We start from the raw sequence: 20230 nt of genomic DNA, 5'->3' as shown, positions 1-20230 counted from the left end.
AGGTTCCACTTTAGAAATGATTGCAGAAATAATTCTATATTGACACCTCTGGGTTCATATATCTGAAATAGTACAATAAATAAAAAGTTATGAAATGATACAGTATATAGAAATTATACAGTAAATCAATATAAATTCAACTATATAACATTGTAACAAGAGTGTAAATGAGACCATTCTGTTCAACCTCCAAAAAATATTATCAAGTGGGTTTTCTAATTGAGAGCACGTTAAAAAAAAAAACAGGCTATAATGCAACATTAAGTGATATATAGTAATTATTTTCTCCTTTGTAAAGTGTTTTGTCCTTTTCAAAATGAAGAGGTCAGTGTCCCCAAGCAGCCTGCAGCCTCACTAGCATTTCTCCTGTTCCCTTCCATGGCAACATGGGTTAGCTAGACACTGAGCTTTTTGTGATGTGTGTGAGGACACGCAGAAGGGGAGCGAGGCTCAGGGAGGTCTCGAGGTGGAAAAAATTTGTGACGCACTAGATTCGGCGACTGAATGAGAATTATTTATGAGGGTTCTCTAACACAATAGTTACGGTCACCCTATGTTCATCTAAAAAAAAATCTATTTGGTCTCAGAGCCCTAACTCAGATCAAACCGCTTTAATAGGCGTCCCAAACTACTTGTTCACGAAAAGACTATGAAGCAAAGCCAGCCTGCGTGGTTTGATCCTTCTGTTCCAGAATCTGACTAGCTGACTGCAGGAGAGAAACAGCATAAACTTAGTGAACGTGTAACCTGTAAAGTAAAATGGTTGCATCCTGCCATTCATCTATATGCAGTCCTGGAGAAAGTATTTTCCATCGATTACAATGTCTTCACCTTATGGAGACCCGATCTGCTTTTTCATTGCCTTAGACGCTCCACCCTTTCCTGAGAGAGGGATGGAAACCTCCGGATTCTCCCTAAGTGAGCAGCACGTTCTGCTCTCCAACAGAAATGATGAAGATCTGAACTGCTATTTCCCTTATCTTGGAAAAGGCCTCCTTCCTTCATAGCGTTCCTGGCACAGCTAAATGTGAGATAAGATTCAGCCTGAGCCTAATGGCCTGATAGGTGTGCCACACCTGATACTTTAGAAGGAAGCTGGTGTTATTTTTTTTTTTTTTTTTTTTTTTTTTTTTTTTTTTGCCCCTAGTAATACAGCCAAAATTCTCTCCCTAGTCAGGGTCTAGTTAGCACATTAGCAATCCCCCTCTTTTCTTGTCACCTGTCATTATCTTCCGCACAAGAGAGAGGCCTGATAATAACCTATCTTAAAGGGTTTTTTACTGGCTCGTTACAATGAATGCTGAATCAAACACTTTCAAAACAACAGTTGAGTGGGATGCCACTAAAACAGCTTCCTTGATGTTTCTCTCAGCCTCTCCCAGCCAGGGCGGAGAGCTGCTCATTTCTGCAACAATAGAAGCAGGCCCCACCAGAACTTCAGCAGCATCTGAGAATGCTGTTTGTGAGCAAACACTTTGCTTTCCAGTGTCCAGTCACTTACTGGCTTTTTGCCGGCACCCAGGGAACACAGCGCTGTAACACGCCCATGGCAGTGAGGCAGGGGACGTGCTCTAGCAAGGTTAGAATGGTGTCAACTTCAAATAGGCTCCAAGATCAAAGCTGAGATATTGCAGGGGGGCCTGGAACAAGGACCGTGCCTTGTGTGTGCTTCTAATCTGGGCCTGGGATTGGACCAACTATGAAGGGAGGCATACCGGACAGTTCGAGGTAGTCTCTACTCTCTCTCGCCCTTTCCCTCTGGGATGGTTTGGGTTGGCAGCACTTGGATAAAGAAAAGCAGAGCCTAGTTTAGGATTTTCTAAGCTAGACACATAGGATCCTATGAGAAGGTATGTCAAGGTATCCCCCCTGGGTGGGGTGGATCTACTAAGGAGACACAGGCTCCTAGACTGTTACATCAGGAGACCCAAGGTGGAAACATCTCCCTGGGTTTTATTCTGACCTGTTCCATAGAACAAACACTGATAATCTGGTAATTTTCAGAACCATCGTCAAAATGAAACAACAGGGGCAACCTGGGGTGGCTCAGTTGGTTGAGCGTCCAACTTGTCTCAGGTCATGCCGATCTCATGGGTTGAGGGTTCCAGCCCCATGTCAGGCTCTGTGCTGACAGCTCAGAGCCTGGAGCCTGCATTTGGATTCCTGTGTCTCCCTCTCTCTCTGCCTCTCCCCAGCTCACACTCTGCTCTGTCTCTGTCTCTTTCAAAAATAAATAAACATTTTAAAAAATTTTTTAAAAAGAAAAAAAAAATGAAAACAACAGCTGCATAGTATAAAGACCTGAGAGGTGACTTCCCTTGGGTTCTAGAAACACCGAGCATGAGTTCACTGCCCATCAGAGGACAATGACCAATGCTCAGCCAACCACCCTCATTTCCTTGCCTCTGAAGCCAAGGTGTCATTTCGCTAGATCCTGCTACCAAGTCACTCCGGGACAGAAAAGAAAGGCAGAGATTTACTAAACAGTGATTCCTAAGCGTTAAAGAGCTGGTGGCAAATGAAATGCTTAAGCTACCCTGAGAATTGTAGGCACTGGCTGAATCTACTGCACTTGACTTCTACAGATTTGACAAAAAAGCAGCAATCTGTAACGCAGTAAAAACAACCTCCTCCATATGTCTCACTCCTGGCATGCGCACAGAGCCACACCACCCTGTTGCACCACCACATAGCAGTTTACTGGCTCAGAATTCTCATCAGAAACATTCAGACTTCTGTCTGTTCCAGTGGCAGTCATAGGGCCATTATGAATAAGCTGGCAAATGAGATTAAAAAACACGGAGGTGCTTGTATGAACTTTGATCCTTCACTGAAAGTGCTATCCGCTGAATTATGTCCTCCCCAAATTCCTATGTTTAAGCCCCAAGGGGACTGAATTTGGAGATAGGGCTTTTAGGAAGTAATTAAGGTTACGTGAAGTCATAAGGGTGAGGTCCTAATCCAATAGGACTGGTGATCTTATAAGAGGAAGAGAGAGAGAGAGAGAGAAAGATCTTTTTCTCTCTCCAGGCACAGGCACAGGCACAGGCACAGAGGGAAGCTTATGGAAGAAGACAGTGAGAAAGCTGCCGTCTGCAAGCCAGGAAGAGAGACCTGACCAGAGGCTGCTGGAGCAGACTAAGACAGAAAGAACAATGTGTTTTGGTTATTGCCATACATGTAGGTATACACATATGAATGTTAAAATTAACCAGGGTGATCCAGTGAGCTGCATTGCTCAGGCATCTGCTACTCTGCCAAGTTTTTATCTCAATACACTGAGATGTGAGGTGGCATCCCAAAACATCTGAAAGAGGACTGTGCCTCTGAAATAAGCTTTTATATAGTTTGTGTTATAAACACCTGTTACCAACATCCACTTTAACAAAAAAAAAACTTCACCTTGAGCTTTATTAACTCATAGTAATAAACCATGGACTTAAATATTCACAGCGAGAAATAACTAGAGTTAAATCTGAACATCATGAGGGTCCCATCCAGCTCTAGATGCTGAGGGCCCTTTTGATCAGCATTTCTTAGTTTGCCAGGATCTAGGCCCCTAAAAATGAACTGTAGTTTGCAACAAAGATATATAATTAAAGTTTAATGACTAGATTCCATTCCTTTCCTCCAGCAACACAGGTATATGTATAGTGAGCTCTTCACAGAGCCTTTAATGTTGATGCTAACCCTTTAGGGTGAAACACTGGTAGGTGGACCCAGTTATAGAATACCCTTTGTAGAAATGCAAAGACAAGGCTAAAGGCAAGAGAAAACACTAGAAAACATCCACTTACTCAGAACAAATTCAAAGTGGATTATCATACTGGCAAACTACAAACTCTTGGACTAAATTGGGGAAACCTATGCCATTGCTTTCTGTGTATAAGGAAGACATCAGCATTCAGCCACGTCAATCCTAATTTGTCCTCATTTATTCTACTTAAAGAAATGTGAAATAAGTCAAACGACCTCTTTTCCTCTTTTTTTAATCCTGTAGTTATTTTATAACACAGAATTAAACATCTCAGTAATGCTAAGTTAGTGTATCCTGGATATTTCTGGAACCTAGGAGCCCAAAATGCAGGAATAACACATTCCTTATTATACCTCATTGTTCTTCAAAGTGTTATCAATAAACTTAAATTGGTACTGTAAAACACTATATGTCATGCCTCAACCATGGTTTAAAAAATGTGTTTTCACAAGTTTAAGCAGAAGCTATGATAACGGGAAGTGTGGGATAGGACAGAGTTCAATTCAACACTGATTGGGTACCCGTCTTGTGTCTAGGGATATGCTACGTACGAGTCCCATGGACATGCGCCATACTTAAAGAGAATAAACTACTTTATTTTTATTTGATTACCCCCCAAATCCTATGCACTAGTATTTCTGCCATAAAAAATAAAACCAAATGATGACTGATACCTCAAAAGTTTCCAGAGGTTAAATTTCTAAGTTGGATATATCCACACTACAGGATTTAAAAATATCAGGACCGATCACTTCTCCTCCTTATTTTAAAAACAGAAAGAAGATCCAGGGATAACTTCCTCATTAAATACGCACCTCCTTGGCCTTCGCATGTGTGGCTTAGTATGGAGGCTACTTGCAGACTTGAAAATATATTTCTCCTAATAATTCTGTCCAATCTTAACCTTCCTTATTCTTTATTCTAAGATCCTTTCAGGAAAACAGGTCACCAAATTCTCAAATATCCATTATTTTCATATACTTATTTAAATTAATTTCTTTTGCCAAATTAATTTCAGTGGTATTCCATTTTTTCATACTTACTAGGAGAACTTCACATACCTATAAGATAATTTTCCTACCATTATTTATTATATACAACTCAGTGGAAACAGAGTTAGGCCATGTAATTATCATTCCTCAGTTTCTAACAATCCTATGACAGTTGCTATAATAAAAATTATTTCCCAGTGGTGCCAGAGGTACAACATTAGATCTTGGAAGCATATCAAGTTCCAATGTGAAAAACAATGTATTATGTAATGTTTTCTTAAAACATAATTTCAGATTAAATTTCTCAAATGTCAATATACTTAAATGGAAAACTGACACCATTTTTAGTTTCTTGATTTTTTTCAGGGTCTGTCCAAAATCCAAATGCCAAACCTTCCTCACCTTCAGTTTCTCCTATAACCATGATGAAATCATTTAGCCAAATCACCATGTCTCAGTTTTCCTACTTATAAATTACGGATAATATTATCTGTTCTTTACTTGCTGTATGTCATATACCTACTTGTACATTTCAGGATCTATCCTGTTTTAAAATAAATAACCACCTAATTTTTCATTCCATTAAGCAAGGGTTAAAAATAGATTTTAAAAATCCGAATACACCTGCATTTTGAATTCCTTAGAGTAAGTTAACATATGAAAACTGCTATTGAAATTCTTGACAGGACTTTTAATCATTCCAGATTCATACGCTGAGTTTTATGAATGACATTAAAGAAAAGAAATATTCTTCCCTCCATTTTAAGCCCTTTCCTTAAACTTTCCAATGTGATTAATGTGGTATATATCTCAGGGTTTTTATGCTAGCTGAGTGTGGTATGGGTACAATGGAGAAAGTGTGAGGAAAGCTAAAAACCACAATAATGCAAATTCCCACTTTCCTTGGGAATATTCCCTACCAGGGCCAAGAGACTAACAAATACTATGCATCCCCATTGGGGATGAGAGGCAAGAGTTTGCTCTTAAATTGACTTCGGGGTAGAGATGCCAAAGCAAATAAATCACCATAAGTGAAATACTTTGAAAGGTAAATGGGCTTTAAAAATATTTGTGTAGGTTAAATTTTCTAATCGGAAGTATTCATTACTGTCAGATGTGATAAGGGCACATGTCCATCAGGATCTCTAGAGATCTCCTCCTGGTATATGATTTATTATTTTTAGCCCAATGCCTAGCACAGCAGACACCTCCAACAAATGTTACTGAATGAAGAAAAATAAGCCAAAGTTCAAACATGTTACACTTCACTGAAGCCAAATTATGTTCATTTGAGTAAGAAGTTAAGTAAAGGCCTCAAAGTTCTTAGATCCCTTCAATGCATATGTGTTTTTTTTTTTTTTTAATAAATAAGGATTCTGGAATGATGAACACACCTGAATGCCTATTTGACCCAACTACTCAAGCCATTAGTAGAATAAAATGCAGAGCAAACTTTTATTTCCTAGGATTCCCTGCCTCTAGCCAAGTTCATCCTCAAAGACCCTGTTTCACTTTGTATTGTCATTGTGGTGTGACTTACAACCCTCCAACCATTTATAAAGAATTTTGACAGAAGAATGGCACTTTTACAGGTTACATAGTCTCAATAGTGGCTCATTCCATTTTTTTCCTTTACAGGAATCTTTTGTAACTGAAGTAAAAGACTTCAGTCATCTCTCTGATGGAGGATGAGGAAAGTCACATTTATGGGTAGGTAAGAAATGACCTATTTGTTTCCTAAAATTCCACTGGACATAAATCTCTGATCATAGATCGACAGACTTCAGTTTATACCAGAAGTTCACTGAATATTCATCAAGTTACCCAGACATTGGTCAATGAGAAGTCACCTGAGTGGATTCACTTACCTACCCAGATTCTACGATGAGAATGGCAGTCGCCAAATCCTAAAGTAATACGATAGTAACCTTTGTAAAATGAAGTAAGTACTATATGGTAAGAGGAGACGCAACCAGTATAAAGAGAAACAGAAGAGTGAAGCATTAAAGCTGTTGATGGGGTGGGTGTACAGTCTGGGTGCCCTGCTTGAATGCAGCCTAAATTATAGAAGTGGGTTTGACTTTGCCTCAGCCCCAGGGATTGACCTGTATTGCTTTGGTCTAGCAGATATCCTAAAGTGTGCAAATGTTTCAGTATTTCCTGGAGGATATCCCAGACCACAATCACTCCATATCCCTAGGGAAAATGACCCTGAGGAGGTCTTTTTCCTCCAAGTTAATTGTTATAAACCTCCAGAGAGATCTAGAAAGTACTGACTAATCTAATACCATAAGATTGCTCACAGTAACTTGGCTATGAACAGAGAAATTTTGAGAATCAAATTGACATCTCCTTCAGGGTTCAACTGGTCTAGGAAATGTAGCAAGTCTAAAATAACTGTTCCACAAGACTGGAGATAAAATAGAGCCGCTTCTAATTTGAAAAGTGATTCCCACTACCAGTGATTGCTTCTCTGATTGCTAATAAAAAGAGCTAATTCACTCCTGAATGCTTACCACTAGCCAGCACTGCTCTAAGTATTAGGACTTGTATTCATTTATTAATTCTCACGACAACCCTAAGAGGTAGGAATTATGTTACCATTCTGATTTCAATGAAGAAATGGAAGCCTAGAGAGATCAAATAACTTGCCCCAAGTTATTTAGCAAATAATGGCCAAGTTGGGGCTCAGTACCAGGAGCAGTGTTTACACTTTTGCCTCCCTGTCTTTTCCCTTCCCTGAAAGTCTGGACGAGTGCCCATGACCAGCCACACACAGGGAGATGAGGCTCATAAGCACGGTGTCTGTGGGAGCCCGGGACTCTGGCCCAGCGCGGATGAGAGTTTCTCCTCACCTAACTCCAGGACACCCTCCTCAACTTGTCTCAGGGCATCTCCACTAACTGCTTTTTTCTCTATAGATTCTCTGTTGAAAGAATGCCTAAGATTACAGGTATCATCAGGCCTACACACTACGAGCAAACTTCAAATGGATCCTAGATTATAAACAGGAAAACTAGAAAGAACAGAGACCTGGCCGTATACAATGTTCTTTGTATCACACCCAGGGAGCTTCCAAGGCAATTAGGAGCATGTGATGCTTCTAATAGGAGCCCATGAAACTTCAGAATTGCACGATTCGCATGGCCATGCCTTAAACATCGGGACGCTTTTTTCGCGTCTAATTTGGTTTTTAGTGCTGAGCTTTTTAAAGTTGAATTGAGAAAGGATAGAAACACACTTACAAAGGACATCAAAACCACTGAATGAAGGAGGCCTCATTCCTTCTTTCTTTTAATTCTCCTAGCCTTAAAGGACAGACTTTTCCCCTGAGTGGTTGACAGTCACTTAGGTGACTAAAATACCCAGTATATCTTAGTGGAAAAGCTATTTTTAAAATTACTTGATTTAGAAAACTCCAATCATGATAATTTCATGGGAATTTGTAGTACACAAATTAGAAGTTTAAATTACTCTGCAAGAATTTGTGAGTTCAAATAATCTTAATTAGGAAATACCTGCATCGATGCATATTTATTAGGTGTTTTTAACATCTGTCCCTGTCCCTGATACAAATTATTTGAGGGTGGTTTTATGAGTTCTAGTTCCTGTGGTCAGTAATAGCAGTCATGACGCAGTATGAAACTAGGAGCCAGAAGTATCATTCTAGTGTCGCATGGCTGTGCCACTTTTAATCTCTGGGGCCTAGAGATTGTCACTTCGCTTCTCTTAGCCTGCTTCCTCCTGTCCAAAGAAGGGTAACAGTTCCCACCTCAAAGTGTTGTTCACGGATGAAAGAAAAGACTGCACGTGATAAGAGATCTGAGTAAGCCTCAAGGCACTCTAACACACTAAAATCACAAACTAAATGTGGCAGCGTGGCTCACTGAGGAAAATGCAGGTGTGGTCTGGTGCAAGAAGGAGTCAACTTGGCTGATTTGCCAACTCATGACTCTGGGTGAGTCTGCCCTCGGTTTTCTCATCTGAGAAATGAAATGATAGTAAGTGTCTCAGAAGGATGACGTGGGGATTAGAAATAAAGTACGGAAGGCCCCTTGCAGGACAGGCAACACTAGGTGCTCAGTAAATGGCACCCATTTCACATCAAAGAATCCATTTAATTAAGCCAAGTATGCTGTGCGTTCCAACACTCAGTCACAACAGCTGACCAGTGTTCTGCTTAGAACAGTACATCCATTAGAGTCCCAAATATACTTCTGCGGCAGCCAGCCCCTGGGTTTATCCTATTTAGACTCCAGTAGAGTGAGGCTGTGCTTGCTGTATTCACAGATCCTGCCTTAAGACATTTCTTTATAAACTTACTCATGAAATCTCAAATGTAAAAATATAAAAGTAATAAATCAATACGACCCAACGTGGCAACCCCAAACGCAGGCTTTCTCCAAACCTGCTTTTACGAGATGAACTTACTTCGCTTTCTGTTACTTATCTAGAGACAAGGGTGGGGTCCGGGGGACCAGGATGAGGACAAAGCCGAAGTGAATCTGCTGTGTTATCGAGAATGTCCACCTTAACCAAAATAAGCAGCCTCTGACTCGCCTCGCCAGCTCCAGAACGTCAAAGGCAGGCCGACGGAGCAAGAAGCTGAAGAGGGGCACGAGTCTCACCGCGCCCAGCCTTGCCCCCAGGCACACCGAGTGTGGCAGGCACCAGTCACCAAGCAGAGCGCGAGTTAGAGGAGTGGAGCTGGGGAAGGGCGCATGCAGTTGGGTTAGTCTGGACTCGACCATGCTGCTGTGCATTCCTGTTTGGCAAACGCGCTTAGGCAAAACAGACTTGATGCTTACAATGATCCCAGCCCAAAAATGGAGTGTCTCTGACTAGCAGGGAGGAGCTGATGCTCGCCATGAGAAAGCCCAGCACGGTCACGGCGATGCCAGGGCCAGCTGCAGCAGCGCGAGCAGCAGCGGGAACCGGCAGCCGCAGCACGTCCGGGCCTCCTCCTCCCCGCACTCCTTGGGGGCCCTTTTTGCCAGTCTTCGGCCCCATGTCGTCGGGTCCGGCGGCGTCCGCGGCCGGCCCCCCCTGCCTGCGCTGGCCGCGGGGCTGCTTGTCCTTGCCCATGGCCGCTGCGTGGGTGGGTGGGTGCGTGTGCAGCGCGCTGGGCCCCGGAGCGCGGCGCTGGGCGGGCTGAGCCTGCCCTGGTATTCGAATTACGGAGGCTGAACAATATGGAAAAACATTTGGAGCGACTCGCCGAGCCTCCAAAGGCCACCGAGAGCCCCGCCGCCGAGGGGGAGTCAAGGGGGGTCGCCAACTGCCAACGCGCCTGGGACGCAGCGCCTGCTGGGCCCTCGAGCAGGGTTTGTCAATCGCCCTCGCAGTCAGCGCGGGTCCCCTTGGCCTTGTAAACCCTGTGCACTTTAGACAGGCTGCGTGTGTGTGGTGTGTGTGTGTGTGTGTGTGTGTGTGTGTGTGGTGGTGTGACTGTTTTCCTCACTCAAAACCCCAGGATTTTTTTTTTTTTTTTTGGTTTTGTTTTTATTTTCTGAGAGGTGCAATGCAAGGTGATGAATGTTTAATCATTTGAGTTTAATTAATAGGCAGTTTAATCCAAACTAGGCATTGCTAGGCTCCAAGCTGTGAAGTCATTTCCAGAAGTTAAATTGTTCTTATTTTCCAACAAAGAAACAGGCTCTTCTCTTTCTTTGTAAGTTCTGCAATCTGGCTGACAAATAAGGCACTTTTCCCCTTTGAAGTAGGTGCTTTTAAAGCACTGTTTATGGAGATGCTGGACTAATACACTCTCCCGAAAGCATTTGGTTTTAAAACTTCTTTCAGTCATCTATATGGACTTCCCAATCAGTCTTCACTAATTTCCACATCAGTGCCTAGGGAGCTTGGTCACGGACAGTTCAACTCCGTCTCCATTTGGGGTATTTTTAAAAAATGTTTTATTTATTATTGAGACACAGAGCGTGAGCAGGGGAGGGGTAGAGAGAGGGGGAGACACAGAATCAGAAGCAGGCTCCAGGCTCCGAGCTGTCAGCACAGAGCCCAATGCGGGGCTTGAACTCTCCGACCATGAGATCATGACCTGAGTGGAAGTCAGTAGCTTAACCAACTGAGCCACCCAGGCGCCCTCCATTTGGGGTATTTTTTAAAGCATCTGCCCTGTGCTACAACATAAGAATGTTCAAGATAGATTCAGTCCCAGCCCAAAGTCACAGAACAAATCAATAAACAGATGATTCTTATTCCTGCATATCTCTACTCAGTAGCACCTAGAGAAAATTTCAGTGAAACCGCTAAGAAATGCTCCCACCACTTTGGAGTATTTATATCTACTTTGGGATGGTCATCGTAACATTCGGAAAGCTATATTCAAAAAAAAGTAAATGATGTTGGTATGCTGCTAGGATACATAAGCCTACTCCTAGATTGCTCCCTATCAGCTAATCTAAAGAAAGTCTAACTCCCCGCTTTGTTTTCTCAGAATTATAAACTAATCATCATCAACTCTCCTTGTAAACTGTCAAGTCCCAAAAAAGGCACCTTTGAAGTATAAAACATATTCATACTTATTTTATAAACTTCAGTGCTTTCTTATACCTTCCTTCTGGATCAGTGAGAAAATATGATCCAAGGAATAAAGGCAGTAGCCCCAAAAGCAGAATCCACACCACACAGCCCAGAAGCAGTAGAAACAGTGCTCTCTCACAAGAGGAACTCAGGGGCTGAGGCAAGGTCATTGTCAACTTTGGGACGTCTACACGGCTACACGTCTACACGGCTAGCATCTCTAGTGAGAACAGACTAAAAAAAAAGGTGGTGTTACACCAAGGTACCTGAGAACAACCCAAATGACAAAACTGTACATGGCTTTTCTACATAAACATGGTAAATGTTTTTTAATAAGCTAATTGATTACACAGAATTAATTATTTTTTGTTATGAATAATATAGATACCAATTACTCAGTACCTGCTCTATGTCAAGTACATGGCAGGTGCTTTACATACTTGCCAGTTACTCCTCACAACCACCTTATAATTATAGTTTCCACTTTTAAATATGAAAAAATGAATATCAAAATTATAAAGTAACCAGATTATTAAGCCATTCACCTAGTTAGTTAGGGATGGAGGTGAGGGAAGCCAAATGGTAACTCTTGTGGATTACTTATTTTATTATTTCCTATAGGCAAATAAGTGGACTGTGTAAATCATTTGTGATATTTTTTTTTAAAAATTTTAATGTTTATTTTTGAGAGAGAGAGAGACAGAGCACAAGTCGGGGAAGGGCACAGAGAGGGAGACACAGAATACGAAGCAAGTTCCAGGCTCTGAGCTGTCAGCACAGAGCCTGATGCGGGGCTCAAACTCACAAACTGTGACATCATGACCTGACCAAAGTCAGATGCTTAACTGACAACCACCCAGGTGTCCCTCATTTGTGATTTTAAACAGTTTAATGGTCATAGGTAGTATTTTATCCATCATGGAATTAGCTGTTAGCGTTGAACCTAAGGCTATTTGAGTACTTTACAAAAATATCTTGATTCACCACCATGATATATACAATAGTCAATGGAAACTGTTATTTCTATTATTAACTTGTGACTAGACACAGGCTCTATTTGCTGACCATACGGCTATGCTGTCTTAGAAATAAAATCTTCTTCAAAACTTTAAATTAGATGTAAGTTAGAATAGTTAAAATAATAGGATATTCCTGCAGGTTTGTCTTACAAGTTTCAGAACCAGTGTGGCTTACATTCATAAGCCAGTTGTACATAAATTCTTATAATAATGGCTTCCTTTTAATCGCTTCGCAGAGACAAGTTACAAATGAAACCAGCAGCAGTGAATAATAGCCTAGATGAATTGTAATCCTTCTAGTCTGATTACAACCACTGACTTCAATTTCCAGCTTCCAGTGAAGGAAACAGCGATACAGGGAACCATACGCCTGCTCAAATCCCCAACTGTTTGGTTGAATCTGTGTTTGAGGAGGCCTGGTCTATAACCATGAGATGATGGTGGTGAGAATGGCATTTTGACTTACTGATATGGGGAAGTAGAAACAAAGAAGAGAGTGAGAAAAGTGGTCAAAAGGTTAGTGATAAAGAATAATCAAGGCTACAATGGAATCAGAGGGTCGTTAAGAATGCGACAAGGAAAGTTCTTCCTTTATTTGACATGTCCTTTCCACTGAGAAAAATCACCATTTCCAGCTCATCACATCGTTTAACAGAAATGAACAGGGTGTTTTTAGTATTCATAATTTGAATGTCTCTGTTTTATAGGTTAAACAATAACCTTTTCAGATATTTATATACTGGGAAGAAAGGCAAAGTAGTAACAAAGTGTCTTCAGATACTCTCCTGGCTGCTCTTAGAACTCAAAACTAACAGAGTGTAAAGTAGAAATTGCAGGACAGAAGTTGATACACCATTTGACTTTATTTTGATCCTCTGGGGAAAGTAACAAATTAAGCTTAGTATCTTTGCTGTGTCCCCAATTCCACATTATTGTGAAGTATTTATGCCTCAGAAGTTCAGAACTGGGAAGATAATAACTCTTTTTGTAACTAGTATCATTAACAAATGTCCTTAGGAAATCCAAATAGAAATATCTTTTTTTTTTTAAGTTTATTTATTTTGAGGGAGAGAGAGAGCACATGCACACACAAGCAGGGGAGAGGCAGAGAGAAGGAGAGACAGAATCCCAAGCAGGTACTGCACCATCCCGCAGAGCCTGATGCGGGGTTCAAAGTTGCAAACCGTGAGATCATGACCTGAGCTGAGATCAAGAGGAGGACACTTAACCGACTGCATCACCCAGGTGCCCCTAGAAAAAATCTTTAAACCAAAGTATTTTTGAACACATGAGATGAGATTTACCAAGAACAAAAGAGATTTCATAGAAAAATTATTACAGTTACAAGGTCTGCATTGAGTGTCTTTAATGTGTAGTTAAATATATCAAAGAATTCACTTAGATTTTTAAAGTTTATTTATTTATTTTGAGAGAGAGAGAGAAAGCACATACACCAGCACATATGAGTGGGGGAGGGGCAGAGAGAGGGAGAGACAGAATCCCAAACAGGCTCTGTACTATTGTTGCAGAGCCCAATTCCAGGCTTGAACCCACAAACCCTGAGATCATGACCTGAGCCAAGATCAAGAGTCAGACGCTTTACTGACTGAGCCACACAGGCACCCCTTTCTTTCTTTTTTTTTTTAAGTTTCTATTAGATTTGATTTAAAGAAGTATCAAATACTCCCCAGAGAGCAACTGAAAACTCATGTATGATATGCAGTACCATTGGCCCCTACATAAAATGACTACAGGTATTGCTGATATGTGTATGCATGTGTATTTGTTGTGTGTACAAGAAATTTTAAAAACTCCCATTTTTTCCTATTCTCTTTTTTTCTATGCCATTAATTTTCAGTATATCTTTTGGTTCATTTTTTTTTTTTTTCAAAACATTGACCCATCTGTGATTTTTTCATTGCAGTTTATATTTTCAGGTTAAGTGTTATATGGACAGTATACTCTTTATGGTCAACAGAAGACTTCTAACTTTCTCATTCTATAGAGAGTCTGGAGAGATGATAACTATCATTTTCTAATGCATTCCACCTCTTTGATGTTGTTTATAATGATATCAAATTTTTCTACATATAATTTTGTCCATGTAATTCTGATGTTGTCACTGCCTATGATCAAGAAGAAATAACTAAGTGTATTTTACATAAGAGTACAGGGAGAATGGTTGTGGTGCATTCATACAATGGAATACCACTTGACAATAAGAAGGAATGAACTATTCACTGTATGTTAATTATACTTCAATTAAACTCTTTTTAAAAAAGAGGGAATGAACTATTATGTAAGCAATGACCTGAATGAATTTCATTAGGAGTGTACTGAAAGAAAGAAACCAGATACAAAATAATATGCCCTGCATAATTCTATTTGTATAAAAAAATTGTAAAGGCAAAACTAATCTTTGATTATTGAATTTAAAAAATGCTTATGGAGTTGGCAACAGAATATCCTCTAGGCCTATCCATGTTGTCACAAATGGCAAGATTTCATTCTCTTTTTTTGGCTGAGTAATATACCCTTATAATGTAATATATATACCACATCTTCTTTATCCATTCATCTAACCATGGATACTTAGGTTGCTCTCATATCTTAGTTATTGTAAACAATGCTGCAATAAAGAGAAGTGCATGTATCTTTTTGAATTAGTGTTTTTGTTTTCTTTGGGTAAATACCCAGTAGTGAAATTACTGGATTATATGGTATTTCTATCTTTAATTTTTTGAGAAACCATACTGTTTTCCACAGTGGCTGCACCAATTTACATTCCCACCAACAGTGCACAAGGATGCCTTTTTCTCCACATCCTTGCCAACACTTGTTATTTATTGTCTTTTTGATAATAGCCATCCTAACAGGTGTTAAAGTGATATCTCCCAGTGGTTTTGATTTGCATTCCCCTGATGATTAGTGATGTTGAGCATCTTTTCATGGTTCTATTTGCCATCTCTGTGTGTCTTCTTTGGGAAAATGTCTATTCAGATCTTCTGCCCATTTTTAAATCAGATTTTTTTTAGTATTTAGAGTAGTATAACTTCCCTATATATTTTGGATATTAGACAGTTGGAGTTTTTAAAATTCAAATTATCTTATCAAACTCTCTTAATTTCTCTCCTGCCTTTCTGGCTCCTCTGTATTAATTATTTATTGCTGCATAATAAATCACCCCAAAACTTAGTGGTTTGAAACAACAATAATTATTTATTATTTCATAGTTTTCTGTTGGTCTAATATAAAATAAGGAACAGCAGGGATGGTTTGTTTCCTCATGTTATCTGGGGTCTCAGTTGGAAGCCTTGAAGACTGGGGTCTGGGATCATCTGAAGTTTTGACGGAAGCAGAAGGTTCTGGTTTCAATGTGGCTCACTCCTCCAGCTGCCAAGTTTGTTCCTCCCCCTGTGGCCTCTCCACTCACTGGCCTCTCCACAGGGCTGTTTGAATATCCTGACAACATGGTGACTGGCTTCAACCAGAACAAGAGATTCAGAAACTGAAGGAACAAGGTAAAAGCTACCCTTTTCATGACCCAGCAACAAAAGTCACGTAGTAACTCTTGAGTTACATTCTTTAGGAGAGATTCACTAAGTCCAGCCCACACTCAAGGGGAGAGGAATTAAGAGCCTTCTATAAAAAGGAAGAGTATCAAAGTATCAAATAGTATCAAAGACATATTTTAAAACCACCACACTTACCTTCTCAAGTTTCTTCATGGACTGTATTTCTTTTGCTGAACTCCTAAATGTTGGTATTCTGTCTCCTTACACTATACGTTCTATGGGTTCACTGAAGATTCCCAAATGTAAGGAGCCCAGACTTCTGTGCTTAGTTCTAGGTCTGCAAATGTAAATACTACTCACATCTCCATTGAGTGTCCCAAAGGTACCCCAAACTCATTCGCTCCTTGAACTCTATAAAGAATCAAGCAAGGTAAACATAAAATGTACATAGACTCTAGTGGCAAGATGGCCATTGATTGCCTTTGCCAAGAGCAGCCCCATATAGTAGTTTCAAGATTTTAGTGAATGGGAAGGGACAAAGGGGAAAAGCATGTAGAAATAAATCTACAGAAAAGCTTAGCTGTGAAGGGAAGGAAAAAGAAAAAGCTGTAGCTAAAGGGAAAATATAAAGTTGAAGAAAAGTTTGCCTCATTTTTTTTTTTTTTTTTTTTTTTTTTTGGTTAATTGATCAGATAACTTCCTTGAGGCAAGAGGATTAGTCAGATGGAAATTCCCTTCATAGGCTGAGATACGAGGAAAGAATGTAGAACTGAAGGGAATGCAGTTAAATTTGCAGGGATGGAAAGAAGGCATTTCAGAGAATTCATGTCTTCTGGCCTCTTCCAGGATACATATACAATGAATGTAATATCAAATATTCTTCTTCTAAATGATGCAGATTTTAGATAGCCATTCTACTTCCATATCCTATCTCACAGCATATTTTATCACTATATCTAATTATAAATACATTTCATAAAACTACATCATTTTCTGAAAATTTTCTCTAAAAGAATAAAAACATAATTTTCTGTAAAATTACAAAAAATAATAATAATGTCTGAAATGTGTATCTGTATCTTTATGGGTTACAAAGTTCTGTCACATATTATCTCTAAACCTCATCAAAATCCGGTGAAGTCAGAATTTCTTCAGAGTGGTTAAATGATTTGCTCAAGGCTATATTTTTTTCCTTCTTACTCTAAGACCGGCGTTCTTTCGCTATATTTTAGCTATATAAATTGGATTGTGTTAGATTTATTGATACACATTTAATGTATACCTTGATGTGTTTTATTGCGTAAAGAAATTGAATTAGTACATTGATGTTAACATACATGTTAAACATATGTGTTAAGGGCTATGCTCCCAATTCCAATGTGTAGGTTTTTCCCCATACCACCGAGCAATTCTCCAACACCAGCTGGGTATGCTACATTTCAATCCAATTCTGACTGTATTTACCCAGAGACAGCATTGATTGATTCCACAGGTTAAGGGCTCAGCCCCACTAAGACTAAGACTGGCCCAACTTCAGATGCTGTTACCTGTGCTTCTGACTTATTGGCTATGAACAGAGGATTCCGTGATCCTCTCCTTGGATTTGATTAATTGGCCAGAGTGGCTACAGAACTCAGGAAACTACTTTATTCACTAGATTACTGGTTTACTACAAATGATATGAAAGGATACTAGTCAACAGCCGGGTGAAGTGATCCACAGGGCAAGGTCCATAGCAAAGGAACTTCTGTCCTCACAGAGTCTGGGGCCTGGCTCGGTGGCATGAGAAAGATTCCAGTTCACCAACGAATCCTATCCCTTTGGGGTTTTGTGGAGGCTTCATTACATAGCCATGGCTGATTAATTCATTGATTACCGGTGACTGATTCAACCTCCAGTCCCTCTCATCCCTGGAGGTCAGGGGGTGGGACTGAAACTTCCAAACCTCTAATCACATGGCTGCTGCTTCTGGTAGCTAGTCCACAGCCTTAGGTTTAGGCCCAATATCATCTCATTAATATGAAAAAAGACATCTTTCTCACTCTCATCCCTTAGGAAACTCTGAGGATTTTAGGAGCTTTGTGCCAGAAATGAGACAAAAATCAAATATATATTTCTTCTAAATCATAGTGTCACCAGGGCATACAGTGCTTCGTACACAACAATCCCTGCCAATTCCCAGAGTAGCATGGACAGATGCTGTCTAGAGTCTAGGCCATAAGCACTATGAGGGCAGAAACCATGCTTTCCTTTTTTTTAATTTAATTTTTTTTTTTATTTTTAAGTAATGTTTACACCCAACATGGGGCTCAGAATCACAACCCTGAGATCAAGAGTCGCACACTCCACGACTGAGCCAGCCAGGTGTTCCATGCGTTCCTAATCACCATCAGTCCTATAGTACTCAGCACAGCACATAGAACTTTGTATGGTTTTAGTAAATATTTATAGATCCTAAATGGTTATGCTGTTTTTATGCAATCCATCTAGATTCAGGTGTTTCTGGTGTAACAGTATTTCTTTAAAATTCTTGAATTGCATATTTTGTTTGTCCATTTTTAAGAGTTGTCTTTAGGAATAACTCAAATGGACACTGGATGAATTATAATCAGGATTTCTAAATAATAACATTTAAAACACCACAAAGTCGGGGTGCCTGGGTGGCTTGGTCAGTTAACCGTCCGACTTCAGCTCAGGTCATGAGCTCACAGTTTTGTGGGTTAGAGCCCTGAATCGGGCTCTGTGCTGACAGCTTGGAGCCTGGAGCCCGCTTTGGATTCTGTATTTCCCTCTCTCTCTGTCCCTACCCTACTCATGCTCTGTCTCGTTCTGTCTCTCAAAAATAAATAAATATTAAAAAGTATTTAAAAAAACCACCACAAAGTCATTTTAAATATCCTATGTTGTTACAAGCAAACTATAATTTTCACTCTGACCACAAATCTTCCTCCTTAGTTAGAATAACTGAGTCATTGTCTGACTCTATGACAGACCAACATCTTTTATCCTTTTCAGAATATGCAGGTTTCTGTAGACTTATGACTCCCTGCGTTTGGTTCCATATCCAGTCATCACCACCTTTAAAGACATCTTTGGCCATAAGACAAATCCATGCCAGCCATGTTCTCTTTCTCCTACAGTTCTTCTACGAATTCTCTCACCTTTATATAGCTCTGAATGCAAACACTGGACTCAGACTGCCTGAGTTTCGATCTCAGCTCTAAGTCTTAGTAACTATGTGATGAAAACATGAGAACCGTTCCCTGGCATGGATAACTAAGCAATAATTGTTAGCTCTTATCCTAGCTCTGCCATATTTTCTTATTCACTTTTCCTTTCCTATGCACTATCTTTTCTTTGCAATTTCTCTTTGGCATGTCCTCATGGTTTCCCCTCTCACGTTCTCCACAGAAGAGTAACCCTCACTGTCCTTCTCTTACACTCACTGCCTGATATCTCTCAAGTTTTGCTACCAAATTAGTGCTTGGCTTCACAATAAAATTTTATTTTTCCTCACCACCACCCACTGTACTCTCACCCAAATCAGTAATTGGGACTTTTCCAGAATGATCTCCAGAAAAAGATGATTCAGCCCCTTCTCTTCTACTGCCTTAAAGCTCTCTCCTCTGAACTTTGACCCCACCCACTGCCTCAAGGAAGTGACTGTACTCAAATATCTGACACTCACCCCAGTCAATCATAAAAGGGCTACCGTTTTATTTATATTCTTGTGCTATGCACCTTGTGAAGGTAACATCAGATTAGGAAGGAAACTCACACTTGACTTCCCCAATTGACTTCAAATTATTTCACAGAAGCTACTGAATTGCTGGCACCTCAGAAACAATGTTTTGATAATCTAACATTAAGTGAGATGAGATAAATCATGATAGAAAAAAGTTTACACTTCTCAAATGTTCTACTCCCTGTAAGATCATGGTATGGTGGATGACACTGGTTTTGTGGCCTAAAATCCCTTTTGATGTTGGAGAATGGCCTCTCACCCATCCCCATATGGTCTTGTGGGACTTCTGCCCATCCCCTGACCACAGGAATTGGCCTCTGGCCCTAGTCTAGCCAATTGTAGTACCTCTGCTCCTACGCTGGCATTAAGGGTCAGGAACATGAAAGACGAAGGCAAAACAGAGTAAGTGAGAATCCTTCCATGAAGCATGAGACAAGAATGCTGGGGTGGGGTTGCAATCCTCCCGCTCTCTTTTTTTTTTTTTTTTTTGGAATGGAGGTTGTCAGTTGTAGGGTATCTTTCGCACAAGTCGGAGGGGAATCTTCTGTAACAGGTAAGAACAAGACCAATGAACAAGGAGAAACAGAGATGAGAGAAGAGAGAGACAGAGAATTTGACAACATTCTCTGAGCCTCAGAAAACAACTGTGCCTGAAGCAA

At 40.2% G+C, this 20230-nt stretch overlaps 1 protein-coding gene across 1 annotated transcript in view; it reads right to left on the bottom strand.

Moving 5' to 3' along the window:
- SSPN (sarcospan) overlaps positions 1–9834 on the bottom strand; it is a 33281-nt gene extending 23447 nt beyond the window's left edge. The window contains 4 exon segments of the mRNA XM_030321997.1: positions 9558–9575; positions 9577–9650; positions 9653–9740; positions 9742–9834. Coding sequence (XP_030177857.1) covers positions 9558–9575; positions 9577–9650; positions 9653–9740; positions 9742–9834 — 273 coding nt within the window.
- Between the last annotated feature and the right edge of the window lie 10396 nt (positions 9835–20230).

The sequence above is a fragment of the Lynx canadensis genome, chromosome B4 (assembly GCF_007474595.2).
Source record: "Lynx canadensis isolate LIC74 chromosome B4, mLynCan4.pri.v2, whole genome shotgun sequence".
NCBI classification, from domain to species: domain Eukaryota; kingdom Metazoa; phylum Chordata; class Mammalia; order Carnivora; family Felidae; genus Lynx; species Lynx canadensis.
Note: the sequence above shows the minus strand (reverse complement) of the source record. Positions and strands in the feature narration are given on the sequence as shown.